Source organism: Geotrypetes seraphini, chromosome 1 (assembly GCF_902459505.1).
Source record: "Geotrypetes seraphini chromosome 1, aGeoSer1.1, whole genome shotgun sequence".
NCBI lineage: Eukaryota > Metazoa > Chordata > Amphibia > Gymnophiona > Dermophiidae > Geotrypetes > Geotrypetes seraphini.
The window spans coordinates 280,800,532-280,824,008 of record NC_047084.1 but is presented as its reverse complement, the minus strand read 5'-3'; the positions used below and the strand labels follow the sequence as shown (position 1 = coordinate 280,824,008).

The 23,477-nt window shown below is 40.3% G+C and overlaps 1 protein-coding gene across 5 annotated transcripts in view; it reads left to right on the top strand.

The window, feature by feature from the left end:
- Window positions 1-23,477, top strand: part of CTNNA2 (catenin alpha 2) — a 1,640,869-nt gene that overhangs the window by 347,877 nt on the left and 1,269,515 nt on the right. The window contains exon 8 of one of the 5 annotated variants that reach the window (XM_033952715.1): window positions 11,703-12,069. The exons of the other annotated variants lie outside the window; for them this stretch is intronic. Coding sequence (XP_033808606.1) covers window positions 11,703-11,960 — 258 coding nt within the window. The 3' untranslated portion in view covers window positions 11,961-12,069. Of the gene's footprint in view, window positions 1-11,702; window positions 12,070-23,477 lie in introns of those variants that run through there. 5 annotated transcript variants of the gene reach the window in all.

Sequence of the window (23,477 nt, the reverse complement as noted above, 5' to 3'; positions counted from 1 at the left end):
ATTCGAGGTGCAGTCATACCACAGAATGAAAGGAGGATGAAAGAGATAAAAGAGCAAGTTACAATGCACGGTCAGAGAAAGGACAAGAACAATTCCCATTACCCTGCAGTGTTTTCGTTCATAGATGATTATTTTCTGTGCTTTTTGCCTTTTTACTTTGAAGAAATCAGAGCAATAAATTATATTTCTGTTGAAGACTGGAAGGTGAACTTTGTAGTGTGCCTGAGAGGGTGAAAATACCTGTACATGTAGAAGAGGAAGACAGCTCCCACAGGGATAGTCTAGTGAGTTAGCAGTTTTGTATTTTCCCTCATTGTACATCAAGTTTCAAGTTTATTAAAAATGTGTTATCCCGCTTTTCAAAATTACAATGCGGCTTTGCAATAAAAAGTAAAAACAAGATAATACTGACAAATTAATATTAAAGGCTAATTAATATCTCATAAGGACGGGTACAAAAACACACAAACCAACTGACATGAAAGGGAAAAGGGTAGAACTACAATAAGTTGAAAGAAAAGGACTATTAAGGGAAAAACAAGAGGTAAAGGTTACAAAAAAAAATATTCCCTTTTTCTACGCTGCTATAATTGCCACAGAGACTGCTTTTATGATTGGATAAATTATCCTTAAAAGGTCAATCATATAGTAAAGGCATCTTTAAAAAGCATTGTTTTTAAGCTAGTCTTAAAATTATCTAACGTGTGGATTTCTTGTAGGTAAGCCAGTGTAGAATTCCAGAGCATGGAGGGCGGTAACTGAGAAAATATTATTGCGCATAGTATTAATAATTTTTAGTGATGGAATTGTTAGCAGATTTTGATTGGATGACTGAAGATTACATTGAGAAGTAAGGGGTGTTAGATGTCTATTAATAATTTCAGGCCGCCCTGTTTGTATAGTTTTGAAGGTTAATAGCAGTATTTTGTAGGTGATACGGTGAGAGATGGGCAACCAGTGTGCTTTGACCATTAAAGGCTTTACGTGATCAAATTTTTTTTAACGTTAAATATAGGTGTGATATCTGGTTTGAAGCCCCCCAGTGTATTCCATAAGGAACATTCCCCCCTCTTTTACAAATGTTTAGCACAGGTTTTAGTGCCGGCTGCGGCGGTAACTGCTCTGACGCTCATAGGAATTCCGTGCTATGCATTCATAAAAGAGGGGGACAGTTTCCAAAATTATTCCTTACAAGTATATACACAGCTAATTCCTGTGCAAACAGCACACCATTCCTTACAGATGAGTTTTGTAGCCCAACTCATGAGTTGGATTGTAGAAGGCATCAGTCATTTTGTTCAACTCCTCCTCCTTGTCTCTCTGGGCAGTGTCCTCTCTCTTCAGTTTTAACTTCTACAAGCAAGTTGAGAAGGTACTTTTTCCTCCAGCTTTGCACTAGATTTGTTATTTTGGGTTATTAATGTGAACTTTTTTGAGGTTTCCCTGTGCTAAGAGGTTCCCGGTAGTCCTGGGACAGCTCTGCCTGAGAGAAGGGTCAGACGTTGGGGTCTGAAGCCAGGAGGACCACATTTTTAAAGGAGCACCTGCAAGGCTGGTCTGCTCTAACATTTGAAACTCAGGAATAGGTTCCCTGGGATTGGTGTTCACTCCTGTGGTGTCAGGCGCTTGAGCACAGGCCAATTAGACCCCGCGACTGGCCAGGAGGCTTCGCAGAAGTCAGCTGCACCCTCTCCTCTCCATGAAGAATCGTGTGGGAGTGTGAAGGGTCAAGGGTTTCAGGTTTTTAAACTTGAATAAAAGGTAGCCTGAAGTTGTTGGAGCTACCCTTGCTTGTTTGAGGCAGAAATTCCTTCTCTATGTCCAGCTGCAGTGAGAAGTTGATGCAGGCACAGTACATGGCAGTTCTGTGAATACAGCTCATTACTATCTATGGGAAAATCAGAATGAGTCAGAAATTGGCAAAACTAAGGTTTTCTGGGGTTATCCTTTTAGTTTTGCTCCAAAGTGGCCAGTTTTTAGTGCAAAAACACTGCTGCGGTAGCCATCTGTATTTCCCAGTTTTAATTTCAAAGCCTCTATCTGCCTCCAAAACACCTCAATTTTGGTGTAAATCAATTATAATGACTCCTTGGATGGATTTACCCGTATATCATGCTACATTTGTGTAGATGGGTGTCTGACGACCATCTTTGTTACGCGTTGAAGATTCAAGTCAGGAAGTGTTGGAATGGATGTTCTCATGCAACCTTGGCCAGGAAGAGAACTGCTGTATATGTTCCCATCATGGCCGATGATAGGCTGGGTCAATTGCAGAACAGTGACTCATTGGAGAGTGGTATTTCTCATAGCCCCGGATAGGCTGCATCACCCATAGAATCATGCTTACATAGGCACTTTAGGCTGCCAAACAGCAAAGTAGGCATGACAAACACATAAGTGGCATTAGATGGCCTAAAGCACCTAAATAGTTAAGATTCACACAAAGACAGGTGCTGGAAATGTAGGCCTGTTCCAAGTTCTTTCGATCCTGTGCTGTATAACTTTCGGTTATACATGCAGTACTACTAAGTCTAAGCCTGCCCACCCCTCCCAAATCCATCCCTCTACACTCCTCCTGAAATGCCCCGTTTAGCTATTGTCATTCAGCGATACTATGAAGGCCTAGGTCATTTAGAAATACATCCAAAACCCAGTTTGATTATCGGCACTTGGACGTCTTTTGTTTATGATCGTCCAAGTGCCGACTTAGGCATGTTTTTGAACGTTTTTCTCTTTTGATTATGAGCCCCTATAGTATATGATTAAATTAACTTGTCTCTTTTCTTTGATATTTCTGGGCCATAGACTGTAAATTCCATCTGGTACTGTCCTAGGTTCCAACTTCTGGAGTTGACATCCAAGCTCACTCCAGCCTATCCAATCATCCCATTGTTTGCAGAATATCCACCATAAAGTCTGGCCAGTAACGTCCTCATGTTCCAAGTTAGTGGAGTTCCCATTGATGCCCTCCCCAGCCCACCCTACACCGAATAACCATATATGGGACACAGACCGTGCAAGTCTGTCCACTACCAGCCTTAGTTCTTTAATTTATACCATTCATTTTCTAATTAGAGATCCTCTGTGTTTATCCCACACTTTTTTTGAATTCTGACACATCTTCCTCTCCACCACTTCCCTCAGGAGGGCATTCCAGGCATCCACCACCCTCTCATAGAATTCCTATGAGCATTAGAGCTAATACCATCTTGACCAGTGATAAAAAAAAGCCTAATGTGGCTTTGTAAAAGGGGGGAGGGATTAATGTAGTTTATGATTAGCTTTCTGATCTGGGAAAGAAGGGTTTACATTCAAATGCTAATAATAATCTACATTAATTCTTTGAACTGTTTTTAAAGGTGGTGTCTTTGACTTTGAAATCATTCAACTTTATGCTGTTTTTTTTTTTAAAGAATAGGGACAAATCTTGAAATGATGCTGTTTTACCAAATCAGCACAGGAGGGCAGTATTATACAGTCTAACTGCTTCACTGTGTGCATTTCATCAGAGATCAGGCATACCAATGTGATGGTGTTTCAATATAATGGCACATTTTATAACAGGACAAAAAGGGTGACGCTTCAGCATATCCAGTGTGGATTTAGTTCAGTGGAGTATTTAAGGAGTGGATTACCTTGACTTCACTGTTAACACAACTGGAAGAGCACTACATTGAAATGTTAGGTGCTGATATGTATTTGACCCTCTCAGAAAGCATTGTTTCAAAAATAAAAAAAATAACAATGTACAGGAATTCTTCCAATGCAATTCAGTTCCTTTCGTGAGAAGATCAGTACACAGTATGAAGTCAGAAGTGGCCATAACAGAAACACAGCAGGTGTTTCTGAAAGTTCTCAGAAACAGAAGGTTAAGCATCCCAGATGTTGCAGAGTACAGAGAATATGCACATTTTAATCACCTGTCTTTTTTAGGTGGCTATCATTAAGAGAGACTGAATGGTTGCTGTAGTTGCATTTAGAAATAACCCAGTCTGGTCAGCATAAATCCCTCAGGAAAACAGTGCTGATGTTAATGTTGCATGGTGTTTAAAATGTATATACGTCTGTTGTACAGCTTTCCTTCAACTAAATCACAATGGATTGAGAAGCAAAAGCTCTCCAGAAACCAAGGGTATTACACACCCATGCTGGAAGGCCTTTCAGCTGATTCTACTGCCTGACTACTGCATGGCAGGCATTGAAGGGAGAACTGACATTACTAAACTAAACTAAACCGCATCCTCTCCACAATTATAGAGCTCGGCACGGTTTACAAGAGCTTAATAAAAGGAAGGAACAGCATAATAGGGTTGGAGGTTGAGTATAGTGGGGAAGAGAGCATTACATTTTTGTGAATAGTCTAGTTTTCAGGTGCTTTCGGAATAGTTGGAAGGAGCCCAGACTCATTCAGGTTTGAGTCTTGGAGATTTTATAAAATGCTACTCTGAAATTCTATAACTTGGGCATTTGACACTAGCTGCTCACATACTCTCTCATATTACCTTGCACTTGAGTTTTTCCCGACCCAAATAACTGTAGAAGGTAAACCCCTGGATTCTATATATGGTGCCAAGATTAGGATGCACTCCTGAGTTGTGATGCAAATTAATTGGCTAACAAGCTGTTAACCATCAATAATCGAATGCTAACCAAAGGTAATTGACACCATTTAAGATTTGTACACACTTTTATAACATTGGGTACCTAATTCCCTTAGGGCTAAATTCATGAATCTGCCCAATTGGGACCACTCTGTGTCCAATTTGGGCAGGTCTAATGGTTTCTTGTAACTCCAATATGCAGATGGGGGCGATCGGAGGAACACCCCCATCTGCCAGCATGGATCGATGGTGTGCGATCCCGGCGCATGCGCAGACCATCTGTTGATGGTCTGCGCATGCCCGTCTGAGCCGCAACTTTTTTTTTTAAACTTTAAACTTTTTGGAATTAGTTTTTAGCCCAGGGAGCCCATGGTTTTAACCTGCTTTAAACCCGCGTTGTGGGGAAGGGCAGGAGAGATCTTGGGCGGCAGGCAGGAGAGATCCGGGGACGAGCAGGCCAGGGCGGCGATTCGGGGCAGAGCAGGCAGGAGAGATCGGGGAAGAGCATCGGGGCAGCAGGCAGAAGAGATTCGGGGCAGCAGAGAACAGGGCGTGCAGAGAGCAGGGCTTCAGTGGAGCTGGAACGTTGGAAAGCCGTTTGCGAGTGGTCTCCATCAGTCGCTTCTTCGGTTGATCGGCCAGCCCAACCAGTTTCAAAAATTTATTTGGTGATTTGCATCCCTGTCTACTTTGCATGCATTTCCCCTTATTTGTATGCACAGATTTGAAGCGGATCGCAGGAGAGGTTAGTGAATGGGGCCCGAGGGAAATCTGGTCACAAAGGGGTCGCAAACTGATCGGTACATGATTGGTTTGCTTTGTGAATCTAGCCCTTAGTGTGCAACTGAAATGGGGGTGTGTCCATAGGTGGGTTAGGTGTATTTCCAAATGTTGTGTGCACTGTTTTTCAACCGCTGGTCCGCAGGAAATTTCTGCCGGTCTGCGCAGGGCCGGCGAGATTGACTAACTTCAATTTCCTGCCGGTTCGCGCAGGGCCGACAAGATCGATGAGTTATTTTTATCTGGTCCGCGCTGGGCTGGAGAGATCATGGGGAGCCTCCGACAGTGGCTTTCTCCCCTCTCTGCAGCTCTCCTTTACTTACCAGCGCAGCGATTCACGAAGGCAGCCTTGGGGTTTTTGCTGAGTTGTGGCTGCCTCTGATGATGCAACTTCCTCTTTCCTCAGAGGCGGCGTGACCCAACAAAGGACCCGAGGCTGCCTTCCTGAATCGCTGCGCTGGGAAGTAAGGAGAGCTGCTGGGCAAGGGAAAAAAAGGGACAGCTGCTACTGGACCTGGAGGGAAGGAGAAGGAGAAATGCTGCTGGGAGTAGAGGAGGGAAAGGAGTCTGGGAAGCTGCTGAGCAAGGGTAAAAAAGGGACAGCTATTACTGGACCTGGAGGGAAGGAGAAGGAGAGATACTGCTGGGAGGGGAGGAAGGGAAGAGAGTTACTGCTGGACAGGAGGAGGAGGGAAGGGAGAAGGAAAAAAGGAAGGAAACAGCTGGCAGGGAGATTACAGGAGAGGAAGGGGGAGAGACAGGAATGAGAAAGCAGAGAGATTGATGATGGGAAGGGGTCAGCAGAGAAATAAGCAGAGAGGAACAACGATGCTAGATCTGGTATAGGAGAGATAAAAATGAAGAAAGCAGTGAAGCTGGAATGAATCATGTAAAAAGGAGAGAGGGGGCACAGGCTGGATGGAAGGGGGAGAGGGCAGACAGAGGATGGAAGGGGTAGATGCTGGATTGAAGAGACAGAGAGAGCAGACGCTGGAAAGAAAAGAATGAAAAGAAGATGAAAGCAGAAACCAGAGACGACAAAGGGTAGAAAAAAATAATTTAATTTCTGTTTTGTGATTAGAACATATCAGATTTGAAATATATATCCTGCTAGACATAACTGGGGACTGCAAAGCCCAGGCAGTGCTTCTTTAGCTTCCAGCTGGCTTAGGGCGCTCTCTGACCAGGGGGCAGTTGCCCTAGTTGCACTCTCCTAAAACTATTCCTGTCATGTGTGACTGCAGTATTCTGTTAGCATGATATTTCTGTGTAGCATTCTGTAATAATTTGGCTTGTTCAGTTTTCTTGATAGTAGAGGGGATATATGTGAAGGGGAGAGGAGACAGGGATTTTGTTGATCCTTGCTCTGTATTATTTGTATTTATAAAATGACAATTGTACAGAATATTGTTTCTTTTTATACTTTAATAAAATACATTCAATATAAAATCATAACTGAGGCTTGTATGGATGGGATCAGATGATTTGTGGGGACCGAGCTCGCGGAGATGGGGCGGAAACGGGGTTTTTAAATTTTAGTCCTAGTAGTTTGCCGGTCCACAAAATAATTCTTTTATTTCTGCCGGTCAACGGGTTAAAAAGGTTGAAAAACACTGGTCTAGAGTCCAGGTTTGATCATCATAGTTCTAGTTTCCAAGTTTTATTAAAATTTGGTAAAAACACTTATAATAAATTTCTAAGCTATTTACAGTAGTAGAATAAAGCCTTTTTATTGAGTCTAGGTTTGATTATCACAGTTCTAAAGAATAAAATTTTTTTTATTGAATAGATCTCAAGTGGAAGCATCTTTTTTTCCTGACTTTTTATTAACTAGTGGTTAGAGCTACATCCTCAGTACCCTGAGATTGTGGGTTCAAGCTCCATGCTGCTCCATGTGAACCTGAGCAAATCACTTTCTTTTAGAAAGCCGCGCTAGCAGCTGCCCTGCGCTAATGGCCCCGAAGCCCATAGAGATTTAAAGGGCTTCGGGGCTGTTGCCGCGCAGCAGCCGCTAGCGTGACTTTGTAAAAGAGGCAGTAAGGGCCTGTTTTACAAAGCCGCATGGCAACAGCCCTGAAGCCCTTTAAATCTCTATGGGCTTCGGAGCCATTACCGCGCAGCAGTCGCTAGTGCGGCTTTGTAAACAGGCCCCTAATCATTCATTGTCCCAGGTACGTTAGATAGATTGTAAGCCTGTCGGGACAGATAGGGGAAAATGCTTGAGTACCTGAATGTAAACCACTTAGACAGCCTCCATTGTTAGGTGGTATATAAATAGTGTACATAAACTTATGATCTGGATTAGCCAGTGGCAAAGACTGCATGCTGGTTTGATGAACTATGGTCTGCCTCATCATGACTATTCTTATGTAGTGTTTTAGATTATTTGAATTTCCACAGTTCAACAGATAATCACTTAGCAAAACAGTTTCTTATATGATGCCATGATGAATTTTGGTCTGGACAGCATGTAATAAAATTGAAAACATCAGGATCACTGAAAGAACCCATAAGATGTATTTACATATTTACGAAGAAGGAACAATGCAAATTAATAATAAGGATCAGTAAAGGACAGTGAGAGAGTCTTAACAGTACAAAATAAGATACAAGCCATTAGGGTACTTGCAAATCCTGTAATTTCATCCTCCTTTGGAACTGTAGATGGCCCCCAAAAATATTGAAAAAATAAGGGGTCCTTTTATTAAGGGCTTAGCATGCACTAATGCAAGACTCATACAATATAGCATGAGTGAAAAATATGAGCTTAATCAGTGAAGTTGCCACAATAAACAATTCGCTGCTGAGGAATACTTTGAAATTTGATAAGGTGAGACAAGCAGAGCACTAAAGCCACTTCTTAGATACAGGCAAATAAACAAAGAGAACATTTTTTGATAAGCAGTGCAGGAAAGGATAAAGACACACTTATCCCCTCTAACTAAACCACGATAGTGGTTATTAGCGCAGGGAGCAGTGCAGAATGCTATGTACTGCTCCCAATGCTCATAGGAACTCTATGAGCGTTGGGAGCAATATGGAGCATTCAACGTGGCTCCCTGCACTAGTAACCGCTTTCACGGTTTAGCAAAAAAAAAAAAGGGGGGGGGGTTAATCTTTTAGCACACATACTGATGAACCAAGAGCTGTGTTAAACTTAAAACAACAGTGGGACAATTTACTAAAAACGCTAAAAATTTTGAATAAAGATAAAAAGCTGAATAAAAAACCAAAAAACACTGAAGATATAAGTACATCCTATTTAATTTATTAATTTATTCATTTTTCTATACCATTCTCCCAGGAGAGCTCAGAATGGTTTTCATGCATTTATTCAGGTACTCAAGCAGTTTTCCCTGTCTGTCCCGGTGGGCTCACAATCTATCTTTTGATCACCAGTGGAAAAAGCATGCTCAGATTCAGCTGAATATATTGACATCACTGAGTACTTCTATATGAGCTATCAAATCAAATCAACATTACAAAAAGTATAAGACATGTCGGACATCAACCAAAGTCTTAACATACCTATTTTGTAATAGTCTTCTTAAGAACATCAACAAATAGCTAAAAAGTTGCAAAAATAATTTTGATTAAAACTAATATTAATAAAACCCAACAATGATAAGATAAATGAAAGTACAAAGTTGCCCCTTGCTGAAAATAGAGATGACTTGCCAACGACCTAACTGCAAAAAAAACAAACAAACAAAAAACCTTTTTTGAGCTGTGGCTGTGTTTTCTAGGTCTAATTCTAAAACAGGCAGTGCTTTATTCACAACATGCTGCCCTGTAGGCAGGAGGGAGTGGGCTTCCCTCATGCTGATCTGTTATCGGCAGGTATGGGGAGTCTGGGGATATGGTAGGGGGGATGTGGGGGGGGGGAGTCTGGGGATGTCAGAGGGATGCTGGAGAATGTCAGGGGAAGGATGTAGGGCTCTGTGACTCAGCTGATCCTGGCAGGGGGAATCCCCGTCAGCTGATCCGGCAGGAATCCCCAAAACCGGCTCAACTGATGGAGATTCCTAGCTGTCATCAGACAATATAGTTGGGTACGTCTACAAAACTTACTTATGTGAATTTTTCATTTGGATGCTTTTATTTTTGAAAATGACCAAAAAAGATAGACGTCCTAAGGACCAAAACTTATACATCGGTCATTTTCAAAATAAAAGATAGATGTCTGGCAGTTTTGAAAATGGACATTTTTTTGCTGGGTTTGTGGACGTCTTGCCCAAAACGTCCAACCTCAGACTTAGATGTCCTTTCAAAAATGCCCCTCTAAGGGCCTCTAAAAACCTAAAATCACTGTAAAAGCTCTTAAAAATGCCAAATACAAGGCAGGTGTTTTATTTCCTGATTGTTAATTACACTATAAAGCATTTATCCTTCAACAAGGCTTAGATTGATTCTGCAATAAAACAGATTGCATCTCATTATAGTTAAACCTAGAAAATATATTGTGGTATCCTTTCCTGTTACAATGTTATTTTCAGATTTTTTTTCTACTTTATAAAGGGTGGTGTCGATCTCCATTTGTAAATAGTGGTTTTCTGAAATCTCTATTTATTACATGCATGTGATCTATACATGCAAATACCACTTCTAAAATAAACAACAGTATGTCATATTTCCTCACTCTAACTGAACACGTAACGTTAGGAGCCAGTTGTATGCATAACTTGTGGCATTATGTATGCACACAAATCACTTACTACCAAATTCTGTATGTCACCCAAAGTGGATGTGAAATTATGGGTGTGGATCAGATAAATGGAAGAAAGTTAATTGGCTAAATTGTGATAATAATAAATATGAGTAATTAACCTTACTTGCATATCTGCTGTGTACCCTTCTGTATAACCTGCATGGCTAAGTCATCTTGTGTACAACTCCAAAGGGGGCCTATTCAATGGAAGGCCATGGTTGGGTCATGGACCCTTATGGTTATGTCTATTAGATTTAATAAAATCACTAATCACAGGATTTAGGTGCAGAGTTATAGAATACTTCCATCTCTGTGCCTGACATTACTTAAAGCATGATCATTTACACCAACCTTTGGCAGGTATAAATGCTCATGCCTAAAGTTAGACAAAAAATTGACTTATTGGGAACTACAAGAACAAGGGGGCACTCGGAGAAATTGAAAGGGGGCAGGTTTAGAACCAATGCTAGGAGATTTTTCTTCACTCAGAGGATGGTAGACACTTGGAATGCGCTTCCGGAGGATGTGATAGGACAGAGTACATTAAGAGGATTCAAAGGGGGATTGGACAAGTTCCTGAAAGATACAGGAATTGAGGGATATAGATAGAGGTAGAGATAGGATTATGAAAGGGTATAGACAAAGGAACAATGGGGATTGAAAGGCTTTTAGACAAAAGATCACTTACAGGTCATGGACCTGATGGGCCGCCGCGTGAGCGGACTGCTGGGTGCGATGGACCCCTGTTCTGGACCCAGAGGAGGCAATTTCTTATGTTCTTAAGCTAGTATTTTATAAAAGCAACTTAATGCAGAACTGCCTTTATAGAATTCACACTTAGCACATACCATCCTGGCACTTAACAATGGACGTCCTATAGATAATTCTCCTTAGAATGTAAAAGTGTAAGGGATATACCTGGAAGGGACATGAGCAGATCTTCTGGTTACACCCATAACTCACAGAATACAGCAAGTTTCCTGCAACAACTATGCCAGTGCCAACTTACATTAGTATTCTGTAATGGCATCTATAGCATTATAGAATTGAGGGTGCCTAAAATGCAGCCCTAAATTATAGAGTTGCCCCCATAGGTTGCATAAACATGGTGGGTGCGAGGAGAGGAGTTTGTGGCCTAGTGAGAATAGGTTCCCACAGGTGCAATAAGGAGGTCCCCAGTTGCTTTCCATTGACCAGTCTGATGATGCCATCTAATTTGGCCAGTTCCATGGATAAAGTGGCTACAAGTTCCCAGAGGTATGAGAAGGAGGTCCCCATTGATTTCCATTAACCAGCCCGCTGACATCATCTAATCAGGTCGGTACTGAGGATAAAGTGACAAGTCCCTATGGTATAGCTGCAGGGTGTGACCAAAGGGGCATGCCCTGAGAGATATGTTACACCCCTTGGGGACCCCTTTGAAGCCTCAGAGGGCAAGGAATATTTTATTTACTAAAGCTTCAGGGCTATGCCATTTTCCTGTATACTTTGGGGCTAATTTTAAAAAAAGATAGATGTTCAAAAGATGGTATAAATCAGCACTTGGGTGTCTTACTAGTCACCCAATGGAGGCACAAATAATGTTCAAATTTGTATGTATTTGTTTCATGCAGGCCTGGGGACTAGCACCTTTCTATCTTCTACCACATTTCGTACTACACAACCCCACATGGTCAACAAGAAACTGCAACACATTTGCAAACCCAAGGATCACCGGCTGTAAATACAAATCCTTTTTGGACAGATCTTTCATGTTCAAAGGAAGCAAACAGCAGTCCTGGCTGGGTAACTATATCAATGGAGCCAGGCTGACCTATGGGGCCTTTTGGAAAGTAATTAAAACTGTACTGTTTGACCGATTCATCTCCTAATCAGAAGCTACACTAAATTAATTTTTTCCTTCTGTCTATTCCTCGTGTAATATGATGTACCTTCACCATTTGCTTTCTGTAATTCGCTGATTGTCCAGCCCTCTTTGATGTGAACCACCTAGAAGTCATCTGCCTATGGCAGTATAGAAGAATAAAGTTATTATTATAAAACATCCAAGTGGCCATTTTCAAAACTGACTTTCTAGATGTCTTTCCAGTCATTTTGTTTCCAGTGTGTCTAAATCTTAAGGGGGTATGTTAGAGGCTTGTTTTGGGTGGGATTAGGGTGGGTTTAGCTCTTGGACATTTTACAGTGATAGTCAAACATTTTACAAAATGTTCAGGGCATAATTTGATCGTTTTAGTCTAGACGTGTTTTAAAACATATAAGAGCCAAAAGGGTAACCAAACTGACCAGATTACCACTGGAGGGATGAAAATATGGCCCCCACACTGACCCCTTTCCACTTCCCAAAGATCTGTATGAAACAGCACATATCTGTCTCTTTGACAGTTGTAGATAATATGACCAGTCCTAGTAGCGCTGAAAGCAGGTCTCTGGCATAGCCTGGTGGGCAATGTAGTAGACTTCAGAGAAGGGTACCCACTAAAACTCACTGTACTGCTATATAGGTGACACCTGAAGGCATAAAGGCTATTGGGGTGATAGAAAGATGGGTACAGTAGGTTTTGTGGGAGTTTTGGAGGACTCTGGCACTCTTAATGTGATGTTTACCGCAGTGTCCCCTAGTTTGTCCCACTGCTCTGCTGACATGTCTATGTGGCTGGTCCATTAAAAATGCTGGCCTCTCCTCCATGCAAATAGCTTATTTTGGACATTTTTAATTTGAACTTTTTTTGATAATGGCATTACAAAATTAGATGTCTAGCTAGACAAAACATCTAGCTGGACCATTTTCAAAAATATAGACATCTTGCAGGTTAAAATATGGCCATTCCTTCCGTCCAATATTTGGACATCTTGCCAGGTACTTATGACTTGGATTGTCCTCCGTGAAGATGGGATACTGGTCGAGATGGACCATTAAAGCTGTTCTTATGTTGTTATATTCCTAAATGACCAAAGTCAGTCTTATTGTAAATAGTATTTAGTAGCCGGGAATCATTCATACCACATTTACAAAAATTATTGACATCACACCATCAATATGGAAAATTATAGAACAACGGAGAAAAATAAACCTCAATTGTGAAAAAATCTTTGAAAAACATTAAACTTTGTATGAATGGAAACTATTTATTTAAATGTACACGGAGTTTTTTCATAAATCAGTGATGATGTGAGCTGGTTTGGATACTTTTGTAGTCCTGGCCCCTTACAATTGAGGTTTATTTTTCTCCGTTGTTCTATAATTTTCCATATTGATGGTGTGATGTCAATAATTTTTGTAAATGTGGTATGAATGATTCCCTGCTACTAAATACTATTTACAATACGTTTCACATACATTTTGATCACATACGATTGCATTTCCTATTACATTTAGTTGTATAACTTTTTTTGGCAAAGTCAGACTTAGACATCCTTTCAAAAATGGTCCTCCATGTGTAACATATTTGATTATTTAAAAACAAAAAACAAAAAACATGGTGGGTGCCCATATACATAAATAGGCTTCCTAAACATTATATTTGCATATTCATTTGTATCAGTAAGTGGTATATCAACTATATCCAGCCATTGGGTGAGAGGCAAGATGGTGGCAGCGACGGATGTGTGAGAGGACGTTCTGATTACTGCTTAACACTGCCAAGGGAAAATCATGGTGAAGTGCAAAGGGAAGCCGCGCTTGTTTCCAGCCGAGCCAACTTCCTCCTCGGTGTTGGTGCAACAAACAGAAGAGTTTCTAATACTGATAGGAGCAAAAAATATACTTTGGGACAGCAGCGAGTATGTAGCAGAGGATTTTGCTGGCAGCAAACTTGATCTCACGCTGAGTCCCGAAGACCACGAGAACCCAGCTCAGCCCAGAAATGGTGTGAAAGGGCAGATAGGGAGCAGTGCCACAGGTACCAAAGAGTCTGCCGAGGCTAGCTCTGTACCTGGGACACTGCCCGATTCTACACCTGCCGAGAAGGGACAACAAGCTGGTGAGATCTGTGCTGGTTGGCCTGAGAGGATTCCTTTGGGGTCTGGACCCATTCTTAAGAAAGGCACTGACGCCGGAGGTAAGAACACCATCAGGCTGAAGAATAGATCGGAGATCACTTGGAAGAGATATGGGACACTGTTAATGGACTGAGGTTAAAGTGACTGAGCATTTGGATGATTTCTTGAAGATTCAAGAAGTGGTACAAACACATATTAAACAATGTGAGGACCTAGTTAATAAAGTGGATACACAAGTTCAGGAGCTGGGAAGATCTATGGAGAAAGCTCAGGATACTCAACTGACTTTGTTAAAAGATAATTTGAATATCCATCAAAGATTAGAAAGGTCGGAGAATTTTGAACGCAGGTTAAACTTAAGGTTTCCACAGTCTCCAATATTATCATCTAATGAAATGCTTAAGAAATGCTTAAGAGAAATCCTGCAAATACCACCTGAGACAATACCTCCAATAACCAAGGTCTATTATATAAACTTGAGAACTCCATTGATAAAACCAACAATGAGCCAGGATCAAGGAGCTAGTTTTGATCTTACTGGCTTCCTAGAGAATTCTGGCTCAGTTATGACCAGGGCGACCCTCATTGCTACATTTGCATTAGAGTATGATAGGAACTGGATTCTTCGATTGTATTTCCACTTTAAAGGTGTAAAATTTATGGATTATTCTGTGATGATTTTTCCTGACCTCTGTAGATCTACTCAACTAAGAAGAAATACTTTTTTAGCCCTTAAACCTCAAGTATTAGATCTCAAAGGGACCTTTTTTTCCTGCAGTTTCCATGTAAATGTATTGTTAAAATGTTAGAAAAAGTATAGATAATAGTGCAATATGTGGAATATCTTTTGATCTTTCATTTGCATGACACTGTTTTTGATTAAAAACCAATAAAGAATTAAAAAAAAAAAAACTTTTGTGTTTTTTAACTCTGAACACTTAAAAAATTTCCTAGAAGTGAGGCATCCTCCGGTTCCAATAGCAATGTCTGCTCCCTTAGAAACCAACGTAAATACCACGGAAGGAAATTAACCTCAAGTTTCAAGTTTATTTAGAATTTATTATACTGCCCACTCGAACCTTCTAGGCGGTGCACAAAAATACCATAACAATATACCAATTAAAATATAATTTAATCTAAAACAAACCAAGGGAAAAACGATTTAAGGACACAAACGAACGGAACAGAAGGGAAGAAGGGATTGGAATTGATAGAAAGAAAAGAAAACACTTAAGAGGAAGAACAAGAGGTTGGGGAACTGAAAGTAGAAATATTTCTTAAAACGAAGTCGTCCTTAAAAGGACAGTTTAGGTTACAAAGGCATCACGGAAAAGGAATGTCTTTAGCATCACCTTAAATTTGATAAGTGTTGTATTTTCCCACAAGTAGTTGGGGATACTGTTCCAGAGAAAAGGAGCAATAACAGAAAAAATAGTGGTCCACATTGTATTGAACTGTGTCTATGAGGGAACAATAAGGAGATTATGCGCAGTAGATCGTAGGGTCCTAGTTTGATTATAGGGGATAAGCAAATTATTAATGAATTCTGGCTGGCTATTACTTTCGTTTTGAAGGTTAGTAGTAGAATTTTATAAGTGATCCTATGCTCTATAGGTAACCAATGAGCTTTGTGTAAAAGAGGCGTGGCATGATCATATTTCTTTGCATTAAATAAAATTTTTACTGCAATGTTTTGAACCTCCATGGTATCCATCAGTATAAAACAGTGCCATTCTAGATAAAATTATTTCCTTTAATCTCTGCTTTTTTATAATCTTGCCTCCCTCCAAGAATAAACAATTATTTGCTTTAATATGGGGATCACCTATTCACTATTAATTCTCCACATTTTAATGTTTGTATTATGCACACCATCAACTGTCACACTCATTAAGATATTTTCTAAGTTTTATTTACACTCAATGTTTATGTTTATTAGGACCCCAGAGGAAGGTTTGTTGTCCGAAACAAGGACCATGTCGGGTCCCTCGGTTAGTAATAAGGTTGTATATACCATTAGAGTTTGAAATAAACAGTGCCTGCATCTTGTACATAGTCTGCAGTTGTTTTTGGTTTTTGCTTTTGGTCTAAAGACTTCAAAATATTCCGTAAAGAAATCAAAACCCTGCTTTTTAAAAAATTCATCCAAAAACCTTAAACCACTTCACCTACCTCCAGCTAAGTTCACCTACCTCCAGAAAATTCACCTACCTCGACTGAACTCATCTACCACCAGACAATCCTCCCCCAAGTATCACACCTAATCACCCTTCATATAAACAGACCATAAAAAGATTGTAATCTTGCCTACTCTAACTGTGTTCCATTTGCTAATATCACACTGCTAGGCACTGTCAGTTTTCTATCCAACCCATAAGATCCCCAAGAAAAAAAAAAAAAAAAAAACAAAAAAAAATTTGTATCCTCACTGGAAAATGTCCAGTAAAATCCTCTGTAATGTGATCATCTCTGGAAATGTCCAGTCAAATCTTTTGTAATCCGCCTTGAACTGCAAGGTATAGGCGGAATAGAAATCCGTAATGTAATGTAATGTAATGTAATTATGTAAAAAAAATCATTTTTATTTTACATTGTATCTCTACTTTCAATGTCAAGTATATGCTTGTAATAATTGAATAACTTGCAAAACACAAACAAAAAACAACAACAACTATATCCAGCCATAACTATTTTATTATTGCTAAGATGAAATTGTGACTCAATCCTCCATTGCCCCAGATAGATTGTGAGCACACCAGGACAGAAAGAGACAAATGACCAAGTACCTGAATGTAAAAGGGAAAATAAGGAACATAAAAATCATAATCCATAGCTCCATAGAATTGAAATTAACTGTGCAGCTGCATTGCGAGGACTGAGCAAATGTAGTTAATAGCAGGCATATGCACTGCACAGGAGGCTCCTGAGCATTTGTCAGGATAACTGTTTAATTCCTGGTCATGGAGTGGATCCAAACTGACACTGGAAGAATCAGGCCAACTATCTTTTCAGCTGCATGAGAAAAGTTTCCAAATGGGGAATTCTTTCTGATGTGTCTCCAGCTTGACTCCAAAGTTAGTAAATAATTGAGCTCACAATGATTTTGGGATATCGAGTTGGCCAAATTTTCTACACATGAAACATAAACTTTTGAAGGTGGAAAGGAAATATAAAATCTACTTTTAAGCCTATTGAAATAATTTAAAATTTGTTCTTGGATTGATATATAACAGACAAACACACAAATGTCCACTCAAATGTCAGATCCTTATGTTGTATGCATATACGCACCCCACACATGTAGGTGTACAAACAAGCATGTATATCTAAAGTAACACTTATGCTCTTGGCTGTAAAGTCAAAGCTGAGAGAAAATGGTGATGTTTAAATAACCGCTGCTTTAATTTTTTAAACATTATCTCGAATACCTTTGGGCACAATGTATAGTAATGCAGTTACTACAAGCCTGTCAGACTCTTTGCCAAACAGTGCTCAGAATCCAGGAGATCAGCTAAATTAGATTTTAATTGGGTTTTAAGGCTTAGCTGAATACGTAAACAAAGTAGAATTGGCCAGAGACGTATTAATTTAATGAAACCTTTGGTCCTCCAGAGCTATTACATTAAAGACCATCCAGTTTATCGCTGGTAGGAAATAAAATGGAGGCACCGGGAAGGCTGGCACTGATAGGTTGAACACACTGTGCAAGCAGAGGTAATCAGATTACCCTGAACAGTGGAAAGCGAGGGAGCTGTCCAAAACTTTGCAGGCTGGATTCTGTGCAAGCCTTTGAAAGCCTGAATGAAATTGAGCTTTGCCAAACTGGCAGGACCTTTCAGGCATCACATTTACTGGTCATGAACAAAAAAAAGAAAGCAAAGCGGTAATGACTATTTACAGTAGGGCCATAAGTGAAATGGTTGCAGTTTGTTTAACTTTTTATCTGCTTTCTGAATAAATATATATATATATATATAATTTTTTTTAACAGCAAATAATTTATTTATTTATTTTGTGTAGACGTGACTGCTTTTCTAATGCTTCATTCAGCCTTTCAGTAGAATTTGGTATAGGACATGCAGAGATGATTGAAATTTAACCATGGTAATAAAATCCAGACACTGTGCTTGTTCCTATTCAGTGATTCGATCTTGACAATACATGTATCCCTTGCTCCAGCTAAATAATATTTGAAATGCATGCATTTGCACTGTGTGCTTCTGTATTTCTCTGTAAACTAACATTATTCATCAAAATTGTAAAAAAAAAAAAGAGCAAATAATGCATCATCTGGAAAACCCATATATCCAAGCAAGGAATACAAATTGTTCATCTAAAATTATATCTCTATTTCTCTCTTGCTTTCCCAGAAATTCTGTTGGGTCAGCGGTGCATGTGTTCATGCGTACTCTGAGGTGTAGTCACTTGATACTGTCTGGCATTCAGGGTCTACAGGACCCTGTGCAAAAGGGAATGACAGGAAAAATTTCAAAAGGTGACAGGTTATACTCATATATTATTTGACAGCGAGCAACTGGTGAAGTGAGGGGATTCAGCCTGCCGGCAAGGTGAAGAAGGGAGGGCTTAGATCAGGGGTAGGGTATTCCAGTCCTCGAGAGCCGTATTCCAGTCGGGTTTTCAGGATTTCCCCAATGAATATGCATGAGATCTATCTGCATGCACTGCTTTCAATGCATATTCATTGGGGAAATCCTGAAAACCCGACTGGAATACGGCTCTCGAAGACCGGAGTTCCCTACCCCTGGCTTAGAGTCTGGCAGGGACCTCTTGCTCTCTTTTCAACCCTTCCAACCACAGTCTGATACATATATCAAAGCAATTCTGCAGTTTATGCAGTGCTGCCAATCACATAAGCACGCTCGTTTACAACCAAATAAAACAAAACAGGCATTTTTTAAAAAGAGATATGTTCAGGAAGCATTCTTAGCCTGTCGGTGCTAAGGGGTCCTTTTACTAAGCTGCGTTAGCATTTTTAGCGCACGAAGCATTTTAGCGCTTGCTAAACCCGCGCTACGCAGCTAGAACTAATGCCAGCTCAATGCTGGCGTTAGTGTCTAGTGCGTGGGGCAATTTAGCGTGCGCTATTCCGCGCATTAATGCCGTAACCCGGCTTAGTTAAAGGAGCCCTAGATGTATAAGATGAGTCAATAGAAATATAACATTAAATGAAAAATAGAAATATCCATTCAAGTTATGTGTAAATGTTTCTGCACCACCACCTATATTTTGTCCCCTAACAATATCTTATATGTTTATAGTTATACATGCCACAGAATATTGTATATATACTGTATCTTTAAATGGTAAAATGTTTGGGTTTCTTCAGGGGAACATAGTATTGTACAATTTGTGCTGGAAACCTAGGTAAAAGAGAGGAACAATATTACTCTGCCTTATGATCTTTTAAGCTGTAATTAGTTATCCAGTATATTGTGTTAGAAGGTATTGCAGTTTCATAGAGGATTTGAAGAGGAAAGCATGAGAAGTTGGTAGTGAGCACAGTTTTTATCCCCGCTGTACTCATTATAGCTATTAGCAAGCAAGAGCTAGAAACATATGGTCAAGACAGAAGAATATCGTCGATAGCCCATGCAGTCAAGCATTCCTGAAGATCCTACCAGAAGAAATGTTCTATGCAAAATCTGGAATTTCAGGTCACGGCTAATTTAATTTGTACCAAATCATATTGCAAAGATGCCAAAAAATAACTGGAGCCCTCTATCAGAGATCCACATCCAGCCATTTGTAAGCCTAGCGGACAATAAAATTTGAAGGCTCATTAGCTTGGAATGACCCAGCTGTGTTTTATGCATAGGGGTCATTTCTTTACTAATGAGCCACTAAGCCAGATGGCTAACCCCACACTAGTCTAACTCCATTAGCGTGATTTAGATCTGCAGGCAAATCACTTTTTGGAAACTTACAGTAGCAGTCAGTGGCAGTGCTGAGGGAGAGCTTTATTAGAGCTGAACAAAACAGCGTACTTTGTCTTTAAAAGATTAACAGTTTAGGGCCATGTGTCTGTTTTTACAGATGTAAACTAGCATCTGGAATGATGTGCAATTGTACTACAATCTTATGCATTAAATAAGTATTTAGATAATAACGTTCAGTTATACTGAGGAGATGTTGTGTGTCATACAGCAAAGCTACAAAGATTTTCCCATTAGTACTTCTATTGTCACAAATAATATTTTGGACATTTTGAAGAGCATTTTCAAAACATACTTCTAAGTCTTATTTGGGTGTATAGCGCTAGACGTCCAAAGCTGGCAGTAAGAAAATGCCTATTTTCAAAAGGCAAACCACCATAAGTCTAGAAACATATATATTTTTTAAATCCTCCATCTGGATTTCCAGGCCTTTGGGATGCCCAGACCACCAGAACGTCTATCTTGTTTTGATTATCGCTGCAAGATGTCCATGTCTAACCTGCCCTTGAGGCTGCCCAAAGCCTGCCCTGAACACGCCTCCACCAAGCCCATCTCTGTGCTCTGAATGTACAGAGGCTGGAACACCTTGCTAGACATACAGAAAGACTGTTTTGACTATCAGCACTTGGACGCCCTGGCAATTAGGATGTCCAAGTGCCAATTTAGGCAGGTTTTTGGACATCTGGATGTTGTGATTATGCCCTTCTTTGTTTAGTAACAATAATCCAAATTAAATAACAGTGTGCATGGTAAGAGTTTTCAGCAGTTCAAAAGCATGCATACAGCCATTTCCTGTCTTCCAGCACAATTAGGGCCGGATCCTGTAAATGGCACCTAAATCTGCAAGTGCCTAGAAAAAAAGGCACTGGCTGTGATTCAATAACACTTAGGCATCGTTTACAGAATCATGCCTAATGGCATCTATCAAAAACTTAGGTGCCAGGGTTTTATTGGCTTACATCGCACTTGCCTATGTTCTTTAGAAAAGCAAGTCTAGTGGTGTCTATGTTTGTCTCCACCCCCTAACACTCCTACTTAGGCGTTAGTCACTGGTAGGTGCCATGCGATAGATACCTACTAGAGAATGACACGGGGACAGAAATTTCCCCGTTCCCGTTAGAATTCATTTTCCTATCCTGTCCCCCCTGCAAGTTCTTTTCCTGTCTCTACCCCATTCCTGCAAGCTCCGTCCTCATCTGCACAAGCCTCAAACACTTTGTTCGAGGCTTGTGCGGTTAAGGCAAAGCTTACGAGAATGGGGCAAGGGCATGGACAGCGACAAAACTTGCGGGGATGGGATGGGGAAATTGAGTTCCTGCGGGGACGGGGACAAATTTGTCCCCGTGTCATTCTCTAGTACCTACCTTTTAAAGAATTGGGTAGGCGCCCCTTGGCCAATTTTTTTTTTTTTTTTTTTTCAATTATGAGCTTGTTAAGAAGAGTAGTCTAAAGGTTAGTACAGCAGCCCAAGAATCACTGGGTTAAATTCCCACTGCACTGCTGGTGATTCTGGGGAAGTCACCTAAGCCTCCTTTACTCCAGGTGGGAAGTAAATACCCGTCGCATAATATGTAAACCACGGAAAGGCGGTATATCAAATCCCAGCCCCCTCGTTTGTATAAATCACTATTCTGTAATTTTTTTTCAAGTTCATGCTTGTAAAAATTTAATTTAAATGCAAAACGTCAGTCCTATCCTAATGCAGTTTGCCATAGCCAGTTCAGTGCTGAATATTGCATTTGGAGCCCTTTTTACAAAGCCATGGTAGTGCTTCTGCTGCAGCAAATAAATAAATGTATGGCTGCTCATTCAGGTCTTATGGGCTTTGGTGCATTTGCTGCAGGAGAAGTGCTACTGCAAGAGTGTGGCGCAGTGGTTAAAGCTACAGGCCCTGCACCCTGGGGTTGGGGGTTCAAACCCACGCTGCTCCTTGTGACCCTGGGCCAGTCACTTAATCCCCCCAGTGCCCCAGGTACACTAGATAGATTACGAGCCTGCCAGGACAAACAGGGAAAAATGCTTGAGTACCTGAATAAACTCATGTAAACTGTTCTGAGCTCTCCTGGGAGAACAGTATAGAAAATTGAATAAATAAATTGCAAAAGGTTCCCTTATAGAGCTATGTTTTTCCTAGCTCCATATACAAATAAATTAAATGCCAGAGCCGGAAAAAGGCTGATCGCTGCTGCCTAGATATTGGGCCCTTGCTGTCTTGTATAATAGCCATTTGCCTCTTTGTATATGAAGAAAATGTTTATCTTAGTGCCTTAATGCATTTATATACGAGTTAAATCATGCATTTGCAAGGCAATATATCATAGACATTTTTAAACAGATTTTAGATTTTACTCTCAGGGATACACAATTGTAAATGAGACTACCACCCCTCCCCCTCTTATGAAGCCGCATTAGGCTTTTTTTTTTTTTTTTAAATCACCGGCCGCGGTGGTATTAGCTCCAACATTCATAGAATTCCTATGAGTGTCAGAGCTAATACAGTCACGACCGGAGATGAAAAAGCCTAACACAGCTTCGAAAAAGGGATGGAGGAAGGGGGGCCGGGGTAAGAGAAGACTTTCAAATTATGACTAGGACAAGGAAAATTTTTCAGAGTTGGCATTTTGTTGTTATTATTATTATTATTTTTCAAACAACTGCATTAAGCAAAATAAATGCATTCTTTTGTCACCTAAAACAAACAATTTAATCACAGTGTTAGTTCCTGTAGTGCAGTGTCTTTATGGCTTTCTAAAGCTTTCCTTTTAAAGTCACTCTAATCACTAGGAGGCCTGTGCAATGAACATTAATGGGCACATTAAGGCCCTCTTGTGCACCCTAAAAATATCATGCTGCGCAGAAAAGCTTTATTATGTACATTAAATTGGACCACAAAGACAATAGCAAGAGCCAGCTATAATTAGCATCTCTTTGAATGCAAAGGAGGGAAGGGAGAAGGAGTCTGAAACTCACCATAGAGCTTGCCATCCGGTTGGCTGGAAGAAATTTGTGGGAGAAAAAGGGGAGAGGAGTTGACTGTTGTAACATGAAAATACTTCATAAAGGGCTCCTTTAGCTAAACCTTGGACAAGATTCTTACTGCGGGCAGTTGAGTGTCAGAGGATTTACTTTGCTGAACAGCGGTAAGAAGCTCTTCCATGGTTTAGTTAAAGCCAACAAAAATAAAGAAATGAGGAGGAAAAACAAGGAATGAGGAGGAAAGAGGAGGAGCAAGAAACAGGAAACAATGGATTACTGGTTCTTCTAGACCTCAGTGCCACCTTCAATACTGTTGATCACCCCCACCTCCTCACCAGACTTGCAAATATTGGAATTGTTGAATGAGTGCTCCGGTGGTTCTTATCATTCCTGAGCCATAGGACCCAAAGACTCCTATTATGATCTACTCTATTGAGACCCAAACTGATAAAATAT